This window comes from Pseudonaja textilis, chromosome 1 (assembly GCF_049901715.1).
Source record: "Pseudonaja textilis isolate UNSWEBS1 chromosome 1, rPseTex1.2, whole genome shotgun sequence".
In the NCBI taxonomy this organism is placed as follows: Eukaryota; Metazoa; Chordata; class Lepidosauria; order Squamata; family Elapidae; genus Pseudonaja; species Pseudonaja textilis.
This window is the reverse complement of record NC_141990.1, coordinates 260,997,904-261,012,634: the sequence shown is the minus strand read 5'-3', so window position 1 is coordinate 261,012,634 and position 14,731 is coordinate 260,997,904. Positions and strand designations below refer to the sequence as shown.

The following is a 14,731-nucleotide window of genomic DNA, read 5'->3' as shown; positions in this document are numbered from 1 at the left end:
AAAGTGGCCTAAGCAGAGCTTTTTAGACCATCCTTGCAGAAAGTCAGTGCCTCAGCTGGGCTCTTGATCTGTAGCACTTTTTGGTTTGTTGAGAAAAATTTCCCAGACTTTGCTGGCATAAGGCTACAAATTTCTATTCTCTCTTGCACAATTTTTCCTCTACTTTTTTTTTTCTGGGAAAAATTCCAGACTAGCACAAGAGGGAGGCCTTTTTGGCAATAGAATGGAATGCCCTGCTGTGTCAAGTTCCTTCCCAAACTCTCTGTTAAGGTTACCAGGGAAAAGGGGGAGGAGGAAACAAGAGAATTGAAAAAAAGAGTCCATCTGGAAATCTCTGGGAAGGAAACAGGAATCTCTGCATGCACAATGTGATTACAAGATAGAAGAAGAAAACTTTTTTTAAAGGGTGCTTGCATATTAAAGGCTCCAAGAACACAGTAGCAATAACTGAATTACTTTGATTCACCTAGCCTATAGTATTATAAACATTTGGTTTACAGATCATAAGACAAAACCAGAACATGTTCTAATTCTTATTTTACTGTTTAAAACTGTAGATGAGTATTAAAGGGAGATGGGAAGGAGACATGGCTTCATTCAACTTGCCATTTTTGTGTCCGGCTAATTCTTCTTTATAGATAACATTGCAGAAGTGATCCAGCTAAGAATAGTTAGAAATGTAAATACAGAAAGCAGAAATAGCACATACTGTTAACAGGAAAGTATCTTTTTTTTAAATCATTATGAAATCTGCCAACTTCTGAAAACTACCCTCACATTTCTGCTAAAAGGGGTAAAAATTATCATGAAAATAATTTTACAAGGATAATGCCCTTGGTCTGACCTGATGTAGTCTCAGCTGATTAGCTTTTTCTAAATCTACAAGGAAGCCATCCCTGCTTTGGACTAAGGTCTAAAGATGGACTGCTTTGGACTAAGGTCTTCAGATGTACAGTGTTTCCTGTTGGAATTTATTTTCAAAGGCAAGAAAACTATACATAAATCAATAGGAAAATTTAAAATTGTCTTACGTAGAACTGAAATGAAGCTTGTTGTGTCCACCAAAATCCATATTCCAAAACCTAGGATGACAGCACCCAGGATCTGGAAAAGAAAATTCAGTTACTTAAAAAGATCATATAAATCTTAAATTTTGTTTCATGAATTTGCATAACAGTTTTAATGATAAGTGCATCCAAAACAGCTCACAGAAACAAAACCTAAACTTTGAACTATGGGGAAAATGGAAATAGGGTTACAAACTACAATAAGTCATACTTTTTTTAAATTCATGCCTTTATCAAAATTATTTCTATAACGGGTCAGGGTGAAACATTTCCAGCAGTAAAAGACAGATGGTGACTATGAAAACATGATGTTTTTTTAAGGAGGGGGAAAATCTATTTAGTCTTTCCAATACATGTGACAAATATATTGAACCCAGTCATGTCTTGAGTATCAGAGAGATGACGCACAGACATAGCTAAAAATAAGAATTAGCACTGACTTGGTACTTACTCAACCAGAGAATCTCTAACTTACAGCTTTGCCAGAACTCTTCCAATTTTCTCATTAGGACAAGCATTCTCTTTAACATAACATTAAAAATTGGGGAAACAAACAATGACTGCCATTTTTCTATTTTCATATCACAGTTCTTCTCTCTTTCCACCCACCCCCACCCCATTTTGGGGCTTCTAGAATCATACAAATGTCTCTGGGCACTCAGGAAAATCCCTATTTATGATGTGCAATTCAACAAAGGTAGCTTACAGTTCCATTCAGCCTTTACAGCCAGTGAAGCTCCCTGTTTCAGTTAAAGAGTGACATACCTAAACAGAAGTATAAACTAATTGCTGAGATCATCACATTTTCTTTTCAAATGAGATCTTTTTTTTAGAATTCTTAGATTTTAAATGAATGGAGAAGTGTGCTTTAATTTTCTACATGGGTAACCAATCCACCATGCAAACCTTCCTGAACAGGTACAAACTCAAATATTCAGTGAGAACTAATTTCAAGTTTAAAAGAATTCAAATGACCAACTGCCTGCAAAGAATATAAATCCTTCCATTCCCCACCATCCAGTCAGAACTGAAGAAGCTTCTTGGATGAGAAGCAAAACGTCTTCAAAGAAAAACCAGAAAGTCCAGTTGCCTCTTGAAAAATGCACCTTTGGGATGACCATGACCTGGATGACTGAAAATCTCCATAGACATTCAAGTTTATAATTTGCTGTGCACCTCTACTTTTAAGGCAGAAGAATTAGATGACAGCTATGTGCATAGGCTTAGCAACATTCCATAAGTTCTCAAACATCCCTTCTCTTTCTAGCATGTCATTAAACTCAGACCGATTACTATACTTATAATAAAGTACACAATGAGTTACACCCTTTGTATGAATGATAAGAATACAAGGAAACAGCTAAAGGACAACTAAACATGTATAATTGTATAGAAACAGGAAGCAACTCTGCAGTCCCTTACAAAGGATATTTATGCTAAATATTTGCCTACCAAACAAATTCAATGAGGCTACAAATCATACAACAGTCATACCAGCAGTAAATCCGGTGGCACAGTGCCACATCTTGGCAAGCAGGTTGCAAACACACTGCAGTGCAGCAGTGTGCTGTAAATGGCTGCCAGCTGGCAAACTCCACCCATCATCATAAGTTGCCATCAGCACACAGTTGAGAACAGGGCAGCAATTATTATGCCGCTCTAACCCATTTTTACTCAGCTAATCGCAAAACATTCCTGGGGATGGATAAATAAATCTGGACCATTCTGTAGACTTCCATGTTAAAACAGAGTTCAGCTGCAGGACAATAAAGACCTCAACAATGGAGGAATCCCAATTCCATCACTAGAAAATAAAACTCAAGATTTCTTTGTATTACAGCTCCTCTGTATAGGGGATGAAATTGAATAATGTTAAAACTGACAACTGTTAAATTGTATTTCAGGGTTTATTTTGTGATTAAATAAAAGCATCAGGATTTTGTAAATTGTTTCCTAGGACGAACAGTAAAGAAAAAAAAAGTATATTGTGTTTAACAGAATGAATAGCACAATGTTGCATTCCACAAGACATCAGAAAGGATTCATCTTAACAGAAACCAAAAGAAAAGTGTACCCTGATCCTTTTTCCTCCCTCCAACCTCAAATTCTCAAATTCTCCTTCCTTATTCCCATGATAAGGAGATTCCACTCTGGGAAATGTAAAATTCCAAATGAGGAATTTTTCACGGTTAGAAGACTTGCCCACATAACATGATACTGCAGTTATGGTCATTTGAGTTACAATCCTGGAGCAGTAACTAAATTAACCGTTTTGAACACAAGTGAGAACCCCTGCTATATTATACCCCTAGAAGGCTGTTTGTTGCCAAGCAAGAGAAAGAAAGCCAAATGCACAATGTCCTCCTTGGTGATCCTTGACTTCATTTAGTGACCATTCAAAGTTACAAAAGTGACTTACGACCACTTTTCACACTGATGGCCATTGCAGCATCCACATGGTCACAAGAGTTACATTTGGATGCTTGACAACTAGTTCATATGTATGATGGTTGCTATGTCCCAGGGTCATGTGATCAGTGGTGGGATTCAATTTTTTTTACTACCAGTTCTGTGGGCGTGGCTTGGTGGGCATGGCAGGGGAAGGATACTGTAAAATCTCCAGTCAGAGAGGTCTCCACTTGCCGGTTCTCCGAACTACTCAAATTTCCGCTACTGGTTCTCCAGAACTGGTCAGAACCCACTGAATACCACCTCTGCATGTGACCAACTTTTGTGACCTTCTGATAAGCGAAGTCAATGGGGAAGCCAGATTCACTTAACAACCGTGTTACAAATTTAATCACTGCACTTAACAAATGTGGCAAGAAAAGTTGTAAAATGGGACAAAACTCACATTACAAATTTCTCACTTAGCAACATAAATTCTGGGCTCCGTTGTGGTCGTAAGTTGAAGACTACCTGTATAAATTGGACCATCAACACAATGTTGTGGTCTGCAATCTTAAAAGCTACCAGCTTCTCTCTTTTGGTCCATCCAGATTTTCTATTTACCTCTCCTAGCCCTCATACTGTCCACCCACCCTCATTTTTCCCATAAAGAATGTTAATGCAAAATTTGAGGTGCCTCTATCCTGTGCCTTCATCATACAATTTTGACCACATCATGGCAATTATTCAGGATTTGAGAAAAATACATGACTAATGCATTTTACAAAGGAAAATAGGTGACTAATTAAATTATAGCAGAGGGTTGTTGTTTTTTTAACAGCTGGGTAGGAATGTTTCCTCTCTGGAAAGAACAACAAATTTCTGAGCAAAAAAGAGTAGCATAAAAAAAGATGTACCAGAATTTAAATATGTAAATATGCCTGCAATGATATATGTAGTGGGACAATTTCATGACTTAAGAAAAACCTTTAAAAAAACCCCTCATACCTACTCATAATGAATTGAGAGAAATAGAACAGCTTTAATTTTGCAATGGGCAGAACAATTACAAGAAGTGTTGTTCCTTTAATGAAACACAGTATCGTGTTCAGCAAAAGCTTATGAACTAGAACACTAACAGCAATAGAGAGAAAAAGAAAACACAAGGGCAGTTGAATACACTGATTCACTGTGTGGCAAAGTAGAGCTATTATATTTGGATTACAAAAATCTAGATGACTATTACATGACAGCAAAGAGACATTTCTTTATCTTGTTCGTAGGATTTACTGACTGTAAAAATTTTTGCAGCCTAGGTATAGTTATCCAAGAAACACTATGTGAAATATGAACAGCAATCTTCTTTTAATATTGCAATGTGCCAACAACACTTTAAAATGCAGAGACTAAGATCTTTCCAGCTGTGGTTCTGAAATGACTTGGATGCTGTTATTGCTTTGGTTGCCAAGGTTGTGTTTGTACACTACTTGCAATACTGTTGAGTGAAATAAGTTACACATTCATAAATAACATTCTGGCAAGTCCCCCAGAGTCTGTTCCCTGTGCCCATATGCTACTCCAGATAATATAAACTGTACTTTGGGACATGTGCAGAATGCTTCATGTGTACAGCTGAGACTGCTAGCCAGCCCTGCAGCTTTCAGTTTAAAAGCTAAACGGTCAAGAGGCTTTTTATAAACGTAATTGCTCATGACTCATATCTCCAGAATTACGGATAGATAATATCCATTATACCAGATTATGTGAAACAAGTTTTTGATTATAACTATGTCTTGGGTAGCCTTGAGGACACACTAACTCAAAAAGCAATAGGCTGAGTAAATGATCATAGCTTAGCTGCAACATAATGACCAGTAGACAAGGTGTGGTTTCCAAAACCCAACACTGAAACTCACTAGTGATGAATCCATCTGATCTAGTAGATTTCCTCTTAACCCTTCTGCAATGGATAGCAGTTATGTGTATAATGCATCAGGAGGGGCTTCTTACACCATAAGCATTACAAATTCCAAGATAGGGCTATCATCTCAAATTGTTTGTACCAGCAGTAATAAAGAGTAGTTCACATAGATACCTCTTTGATCATCATCGGATGAAAAAATAAATCCTCTGCACACTTGCCTGTGAACTCAATAAAATCTCATCACTGAGAAAATAAAACATTGTCCTATTAAGGTGTCACACAAATAAAAGTCTAGCTTGTTTATTAATTCATCATTCATTACCCACAAGATTCTGATTCAGATTCCTCTAGGCTGCCATGCCTTAAAATGGGATGAAAGCCCAGATTTCCAAATCTTAAGGCAAATGGTAGAGCCATGATAGGAGCCAAAGAGAAGAACCCCGGAAACCAGCTTCTTCCTATAGTCTAACCAGTGGAATGTCTTAATGGAAAGAATTCCAGTCGTCTATTCTCCTTGGGCTTCTTCCTCTCTGCTACTTGTTTCCCTCCTCAGCCAGCCCTCAAGAGACTTCCCACTTCTTTCTGTGCGTGCTGTGGGAAAATACTTTGCTGCTCAGCTCTGGAGTTATTCAATCACACAGCTTTCATCCACCTCCTGTCAGTTCAGAGCCATCTCAACAGAGCTCCAAGAACATACTTGGCTTCACTAACTAGAGTCAAAGGGAAGGGAAAGCTGGGAGGGAGAGACTGAAAATATCTACTTCGCTGAAGTGCTGCGGTGATCCAGCCTCAAACAGGGATTATCAGAAGACAATGCTCTTCTGTAGACCATTGTAGATTGACAGCTTCTTCTTCTCAATCATTCAGTTTAAGTTCCTTGAAGTGCCTTTCACCGTTTGCTGTTTGCCATGAAAAAGTTGCCACAGAGACTGGTATCATGTGCCACCTGAAGCATCAACATTCAAAACATTTTTAAACATCAAGTAAACCTGAATTACCTGTCTTGCTGGTAATCAAAATAGGATGCTGAAAATAACTTGCTGGTTTTGTCCCACACACCCTACAAGGAAATGTATGTGCCATCCCAACCTCCATGTCCTATTTCCTACAGTAACATTTAATTTAAGGTATGTATCTTAAACACAGTATATGTCATTTCCCTGCCATACACCCTACGGATAATGATGAACTAGGGATAATGGATAATTATCCTATGGATAATGATGAACTAGGGATAATGGATAATTATCCTATGGATAATGATGAACTAGGGAGAAAGAAGCATGTTTTTCATGAGAGATGACCTAACTAAATATTATTTTACTAAATATTTATTTTCTTTTGCATCACAATTTTTATCTCCAGCTAGGTTATTCAAGGAGGCTACACCTTAACCTAACATCACCCAACTGGTCCCTGACTTAATATCCATAATATCCAGTAATTGTATAGATAATTTTCGGCTGCAGATTTGCTTTAATTCTTATATCTTCCATTGCCACAGTTTATTAGCGTTGCATTAAATTCCAACAACACTAGAAGATGTTTAAGATATAAGAACAGTATTCGTATCCTGAGCTCAGACTAGTCTACAGAAAAAAAAAGACTCAGTAATTACATACACTCTCCAAACTAAGCATTATGATCCTTTGAAAGCAAACATAAATACAATGGATACTCTGTTAAAGAGCTTCTGAACACAGGCTTGGTATATACAGGAATTAGCTGTGTCGTCCATTAGTCTGAGGACAAGTTCAAATGGGTATGCAATGAATTTTACTTCGCCTACTGATACAAATTCAGTCCTATCCCCTTGTAACAATTTCTTTTTAAAGAGCGTTTTCTTTTGTATGCTAAAACCATGTATAAATGACCTTTGGTCCTTGGCAGCCTTAAATGGAATGCTGATTGCTCAAAAGTTAAAAACAACAAAGCATACGGCAAAAAGAGGGGAGTGGGGAAATAGTGCAGAAAGCAAATTGAAAAGCAGCTCCAGATGTGTGCCAGATGCACTATCTGGGCAAGTTATATTGTAGGCAAGCTCTACACAGCCTAGAGTTAGAAAGTGGCAGAAGGAGGTTATCCACAACTTGAGAAAGCAAACCTCTCATTTTACCTAGCGATTTAGTGGCGTTGTGGGTCAGCACTAAGCCTATAAAAGGGATGTACAATTACAAGGATGAAAAGGCTCAAATCTCAAAGCAATACTGCAAGTGAAATCTCAATACCACAAACATCTTCTGCAACAAAAGTGCTCTAGCTCCAAATGGCATCTGAATCTCACTTGATTTTTCATTTTGCTATGTCCCTCTATTCATCACTGGGAATTGGGTGGTCATATAATTTTTAAAAAATGTTATGATTTCTACCATTTTACATTATTTTTTAGGCATTTCTTGTAATGTTAAGCCACTGTTAAGATCCGTTTAAGTAATAATCCTTCTTTGAAGGATGTCAAAGAATATATTTTTATTAAAAGCTTTTCTTAATATAAAATAAAAAAATAAAAATAAAAACAATGGAAAAGGGGGGAAGAGAAGAGGATAGGAGACAGAGTGAGGGAAGAAAGAAACAAAAATCAATAACTTTTTCTGATGCAGTTAGATGCATAATAAAGTATCAACATTTTAGTTATACCAAATAATATATATTAGCCATTTCTATAGTGGTAACCCATTTAATTCTCAAAACTTCCTTTCCCCTTCTTTCATGCAGAAAGCCCAGAAGTTCTTCCAAGTAACCACAAAATTATTTACATTCTTGTCCCTAATTAGTCCAGTCAAGTTCACCATCCCTACTAATAGCATTATCTTTTCAATCCACTTCACTGTAGGAGTTAAGGCTTTTTTCCATTTCTGGTCATATAAACATTTTACAGCCCTTTCAAGCTTTCCCAGTATCTGAAACTACACTGACTGCAAATAATGTTCCCCAAGCTTGGCAATTTCCAGACACATGGACTTCAACTTCTAGAATATCCCAGTTGGCATCATCATTGCTCAGGAACTCTGCGAGTTAAAATCAAAACACGTAGATGTTGCCAAACCTGAGAAATCTTTACTTAGAAGAATAAACTGCAAGAGAAAGATGAATCAGAATGTCCACGAAAGGCAACTGAATTTTTTTTTTTACTGAGAAATAGTTGTTGGAAAATAGGTCATATTGCCTAGAGTTTTGATCCTACTATCAAACATTTCATCACGTATTATTTTGAAATGGAACATATGGCTCACTAGTCATTATAAATACAATTAACTAACAAACATGGCACTTCAAAATAATGTCTTAAAGGCAACTGATGACAATTATACTGCCATTCTCGGCTTTCCAAAAATGAGAGATTAACATTTGAATATATTAGCGAATATTGAATGATCCTATTGAAATACCTAATTTTTAGGGACCTTTGAATAAGATGTTCACAAAACCTTGTTAGAAATATGAATTCTTTATTTGCTTTAATTTTGTTATGTAAAAAATTAAAGTTACTGGATTGAATTCAACAATATTTAAAGAAAAGCAAGAATCAAATGCTTAGCAAATCATACTGCAGAGAGATCAAAAGGTTATTTAGTAACTCAAATACAGCACTTGCCATGCTGTTGTGTTAACATTTATGCTGCTGGTGGGAAAACAGATAATCAGGGTAAATGATAAGTGCAGTCAAACAATTAGATCCCTTAAATAATGACTGTCAAAGGGGAAAAAAGATGAAAGGACATCTATATGTTTGAAAAAAAAAGATGTCAAGATTAGGTACTCCTTAAAGCAGGGGTGGGCAAACTACAGCCCGGGGGCCACATCCGGCCATTGGTCTTTTTAATCCGGCCCGACAAAGATTGGTACAGAATTAAGGTTTGATGTGAATGATTGAATGATTGCATTCATTTGATTTTGACTTGCAATGACAGGCATTTCGACACCAGGTGGCGGCCCGTCTGTCAAATTTTAAAAGTCAATGAGGCCCCCGAGCCAAAAAGTTTGCCCACCCCTGCCTTAAAGTGTGGGAAAAACCCAACAGACTGTTAAACTTGGGATAGCTCTTCTTTCACCTGGGATTATACTGTCTAGTAATGTTAGCACATTTTATGGCTGGATTTCAACAGATAATGGCTAGGCCTTTGAATAGATTAGTGGAGATTTATGGTATAAGGACCCTTACTTCCATCCCCCATTAATCTACAGGTGAAACTCAAAAAAATTAGAATATCGTGCAAAAGTTCATTTATTTCAATAATGCAACTTAAAAGGTGAAACTAATATATGAGATAGACTCATTACATGCAAAGCAAGATAGTTCAAGCCGTGATTTGTCATAATTGTGATGATTATGGCTTACAGCTCATGAAAACCCCAAATCCACAATCTCAGAAAATTAGAATATTACATGCAATCAATAAAACAAGGATTGTACATAGAACAATATCGGACCTCTAAAAAGTATAAGCATGCAGATGTACTCAGTACTTGGTTTGGGCCCCTTTTGCAGCAATTACTGCCTCAATGCGGCATGGCATGGAAGCTATCAGACTGTGGCACTGCTGAGATGTTATGAAAGACCAGGATGCTTCAATAGCAGCCCTCTGCTCTTCTGCATTGCTCGGTCTCATGTCTCTCATCTTTCTCTTGGCAATGCCCCATAGATTCTCTATGCGGTTCAGGTCAGGCGAGTTTTCTGGCCAATCAAGCACAGTAATCCAGGGTCATTGAACCAGATTTTGGTGCTTTTGACAGTGTGGGCAGGTGCCAAGTCCTGCTGGAAAATGAAGTCAGCATCACCATACAGCTCGTCTGTGGAAGGAAGCATGAAATGCTCCAAAATATCCTGGTAGATGGCTGCGTTGACTCTGGACTTAATGAAGCACAGTGGACCAACACCAGCAGATGACATGGCTCCCCAAATCAACAGAGACTGTGGAAACTTCACACTGGTCTTCAAGCATCTTGCAGTGTGTGACTCTCCATTCTTCCTCCAGACTCTGGGCCCTTGGTTTCCAAATGAGATGCAAAAGTTGCTCTCATCAGAAAAGAGGACTATGGACCACTGAGTAACAAACCAGTTCTGTTTTTCTTTAGCCCAGGTAAGACGCTTCTGACGTTTGTTGTTCAGGACCGGCTTGACAAGAGGAATACAACATTTGAAGCCCATGTCCAGGATCCGTCTGTGTGTGGTGGCCCTTCATGCACTGACTCCAGCCTCAGTCCACTCCTTGTGAAAGTCCCCAACACTTTTGAATGGCCTTTTCCTGACAATCCTCTCCAGGCTGCGGTCATCCCTGCTGCTTGTGCACCTTTTCCTTCCACACTTTTCCCTTCCACATAACTTTCTATTAATGTGCTTTGATACAGCACTTTGGGAACATCCAACTTCTTTTGCAATTACCTTTTGAGGCTTTCCCTCCTTATGGAGGGTGTCAATGATAGTTTTCTGTACAACTGTCAGGTCAGCAGTCTTTCCCATGATTGTGATTCCTACTGAACCAGACTGAGAAACCATTTAAAGGCTCAGGAACCCTTTGCAGGTGTTACGGCTTAATTAGCTGATTAGAGTGGGACACTTTGGGCCTAGAATAGTGAACCTTTTCACAATATTCTAATTTTCTGAGATTGTGAATTTGGGGTTTTCATGAGCTGTAAGCCATAATCATCTCAATTATGACACATCACAGCTTGAACTATCTTGCTTTGCATGTAATGAGTCTATCTCATATATTAGGTTCACCTTTTAAGTTGCATTACTGAAATAAATGAACTTTTGCATGATATTCTAATTTTTCGAGTTTCACCTGTACATAATCAAGAATAAGGTTTATAGAGCAGCACAGAGTAAGCATGTACAAGTAAGCTAAAGAATAATAATGCAGAACATGTATCTCTGCTTGAGTGTCACAGTGGATGAAGCCTATGGCAAAATAAATCATACTGGGGAAAAATCAAACAGGGCTAGAACATAGATTGTATGAAGCATGAAGCGTGGGAACCTGGATATCAGCAAGAAAGAAATGAATGGAGCATTTTGATATTAATAACATCAGGGTCTGAAAATATCTACATTCGATTAGGTAAGTTTACAATATGCTATTCTGGAAATGGCAACATCAGAAGGAATGGAATGGAACTGGCAGTACAAAAGAAAACTCAAATAAATCGAACAATTCTGAGCAGCAAAAGTTAGAACAATAACTTTTTGAATCTATATAACACTATCTATACATCACTCTCATTATGACCTTTACCTGGGCGAACAATGCAAAATATAGCTACAAGTTTTGAACCAAGCTACCTCAAATGGGCTAAATTACAGAATGTGTTCAAAATCTAGGATCCATGATTCTCGAATGAATGAAATTTGGGGAAGACATGGCTGCTTCAGTGCTATTAGTTGCTTTCACATGATATCCATTTTCAACATTCCATGGCAGTTTTCCAGGCAATCTTGCAATCCCTCCTTGACCCCAGCAGCAGGGAATTGACTCATCACATATGTCAAGCTAAGCCCAAGAATGATATAAAACAGCAGTCCCCAACCTTTATGGCTTGGCAGCCTGGTGGGAGGAGAAGGGAACCAGGCCGTGCAAGCAGCAGGCTGGCACACAGGTGCATACATACTGGCCAGCCACTCATGCAGCTGGTTCCAAACAGGTCACCGCCAGATAGTGGGCCACAGCCCAGGGATTGGGAACACCTGACACAGAACAATTCAGCCAGAATTCAGTTTGCCTACACAATAGACAGAATCTTGCCAGACTGAGCTTTGCTACTCTCACTCTAACAAATATATTGGGAAATTCTAGCAAATGTTTATCCTTCCTCTCTTTTTTCTATCCAGCATAATGATCCATGGTCCACATTGCAGCAGGAACTAAGAATGTTGAAAACATGGTATATGCAGTAAGAGGTTCCCCAAAGGATTCAATGAGCATGTAAGGTATGGTGATGATTCATATCTTCTCTGTAGCAGACAGTCATCAGAAATGGGAGGATTTGAAGGACATCAAGCAGGATGACAGGGATGACCTACCTTTCTCAGTGGGTGGACATCCCTTTTCATTTCAATGTAGAAATATGCTCATCTGTCAAATTCATAAAATATGTCATCAAGTATACCACACAGGTAGTGATCAGGCAATTTTTGCACTGAACAAAGAAGAAAAAATCATACAGTACTTGATAGGTAGATATAGTGAGCCCTCTGAAGCCATGGCAGCAATATTTGGATTTCGAATTCACAAGGGGAACTAACCATTGTTCATCTTTAAGTGCACCTTCCAAAACAGAATCAATATTCTTTCAATATGTTGCTGTGCAACAGAATAATGATATGAGGGAAGGACCACACTTTTACAAAAACACTGTATTATGTAAATACTCCAAGATTCTACACTTGGACTAATAGGAGATGGGAATGAAGGAAGACTGGGAGAATTTGGAAGAATGTTAACCATTTGCTGTTGCAATTTTCAGCAGCGTTTACCAGTTGTAAAACAAGGAAATGGTGCTGATGTGGAGAATTCAGGCATTAAAAAATAATACTTATGGAGACTTTTGTTAAGTTTCAATAGAAGGGAAACCTGTGGTAGAATCGGGGAAAAGGAAGATATTCAAGTTCTTACTGGATGTTGGAAAAGACAAAATTCAGAAAAATCAAAATGATTAAATAGGGCTACCTGAAGATATGGTGCTGTCAGCAAAAAGTATGGAAGAATGTGTAAATTTCACCTACCACATTTGACAATCCTGTAGAACTGTTTTCAGAGAACTCTACAATGGTTCCCTCAATGAAATAAGGATAAAAATAATCCACATGCATTAGCTGGAATGATTAAATATTATTGTTCCTTTAATGCGCTCAGTGAAGGAGCTAGTGCTATTCATTTTCCATAGCATGGAAGACAGAATCTCTTGCCATTTTAATAAGGAATTTTAATTAGGAATCTTCCAAGAGTTTGAAATTGGGATGATTGTGGAAGAACTCCCCAGTAATGTCATTGTAGCAAAGATAAACTTTGATGCATGCAAAAAATGACATTGTCATGATTCCAAGAATTACACTCAATTTATCAGAAGGTGAAGATGTTCCTCTTCAGTGGGCAGTTCTGAATTCATTCATGCTTTGCTGTCACTATATATAAAGAGGGAGAACAAACCATCGAGAATGATTTATCTGGTGAAACCAGTATTCCAGCATAGTCAGCTGTATGTGGCAGATCAATCACAATTGTTGTCATCAAAAGTATCCTTTGTTAAATAAGAAGCATCTATATTTGTGTCTTGTTACAGATCTTTCTTCTTTAATAAAATGATGGTTTCATTTTCTTTAATTTTAAAACCAAAACAGCACCAACTACTGTTTGTTTGTTTAAGTAAGGAAATATCTCTAAAAGGGTGACCCAATGGATCACAGGTTTTTTTGTCCAAGATATACAGCCAAATGTCACAATTTCCAACATTTATGCAGGAACAAAAGATACATTTGAAGAAGGAATAAAGCAGTTCTGTGCCGACATTCATAAAGTGCTACATCAAGTGCCAACATATATACAGTATTCATTATGGAAGAGTCCAACATCAAAATTGATGAATGTCACATGAATACATGGCATCCCAAAATGGACTGTACTACAACCAAACCGATTACATCTTATACAGCCAACAGTGGGGGGAAAAAACATATTTCTTTACTTTTGCTGCAGACTGTGGTTTGGACCACAACTATTTGTAGCCAAAGTCTGTTTCAGATTCAGATTTGAACACCCAGGAAATATGATACCAAAAAGAAAAAACAAATTATGTTCAGCTGAAATTAAGGAACAGTACCAATTTGCTTAATTAGATAAGAGAAAGGAAAAAATGAAAAACATCAATAAAGCAGTTCAATAAACCAGTTCAGAAACATGTTGCATATACACATAAAAAACCTGAAAACAAGGAAATAAATGGTGAGCAAAAGAAACTATCCAGATCGCTGAACCAAAAAGAAAGCTAAAATTATGGGCAATAGAGATGAGGCAAAACAGCTAAATGAAGAAGTTTAACATCAAACTAGAAAAAATAATAAAATTAGATTTCACAGAACATGCATGTAAATTTCAAAATTATGTATATTTATCTTTCATTGACTACGGTAAAACTGTTCATTGCACTAAATATGAAAAATTATGGAAATACCTAAAAGAAAAGGGCATTCCAAAACTTCTGATTCACTTCTACTATTCTATCAGTTTTTCTATTAAATTTATATATTGAGGCAGTTTTGAGGAACTTTAATTTAGATGACTTGAAAATTGAAATAAAAGCATTTAAGATATCGAGATGACATTGCTATACTGTAAAACTGAATAAGGTATAAAAG

The 14,731-nt window shown here is 37.4% G+C and overlaps 1 protein-coding gene across 4 annotated transcripts in view; it reads right to left on the bottom strand.

Annotated features, from left to right (window-relative positions):
- The window catches only part of CD82 (CD82 molecule), a 71,402-nt gene that overhangs the window by 16,893 nt on the left and 39,778 nt on the right, over nt 1-14,731 (bottom strand). For all 4 annotated transcript variants that reach the window (XM_087921398.1, XM_026707433.2, XM_087921397.1 and 1 more), the window contains exon 3: nt 1,032-1,104. In XM_087921398.1, coding sequence (XP_087777524.1) covers nt 1,032-1,104 — 73 coding nt within the window. The remainder of the gene's footprint in view (nt 1-1,031; nt 1,105-14,731) is intronic.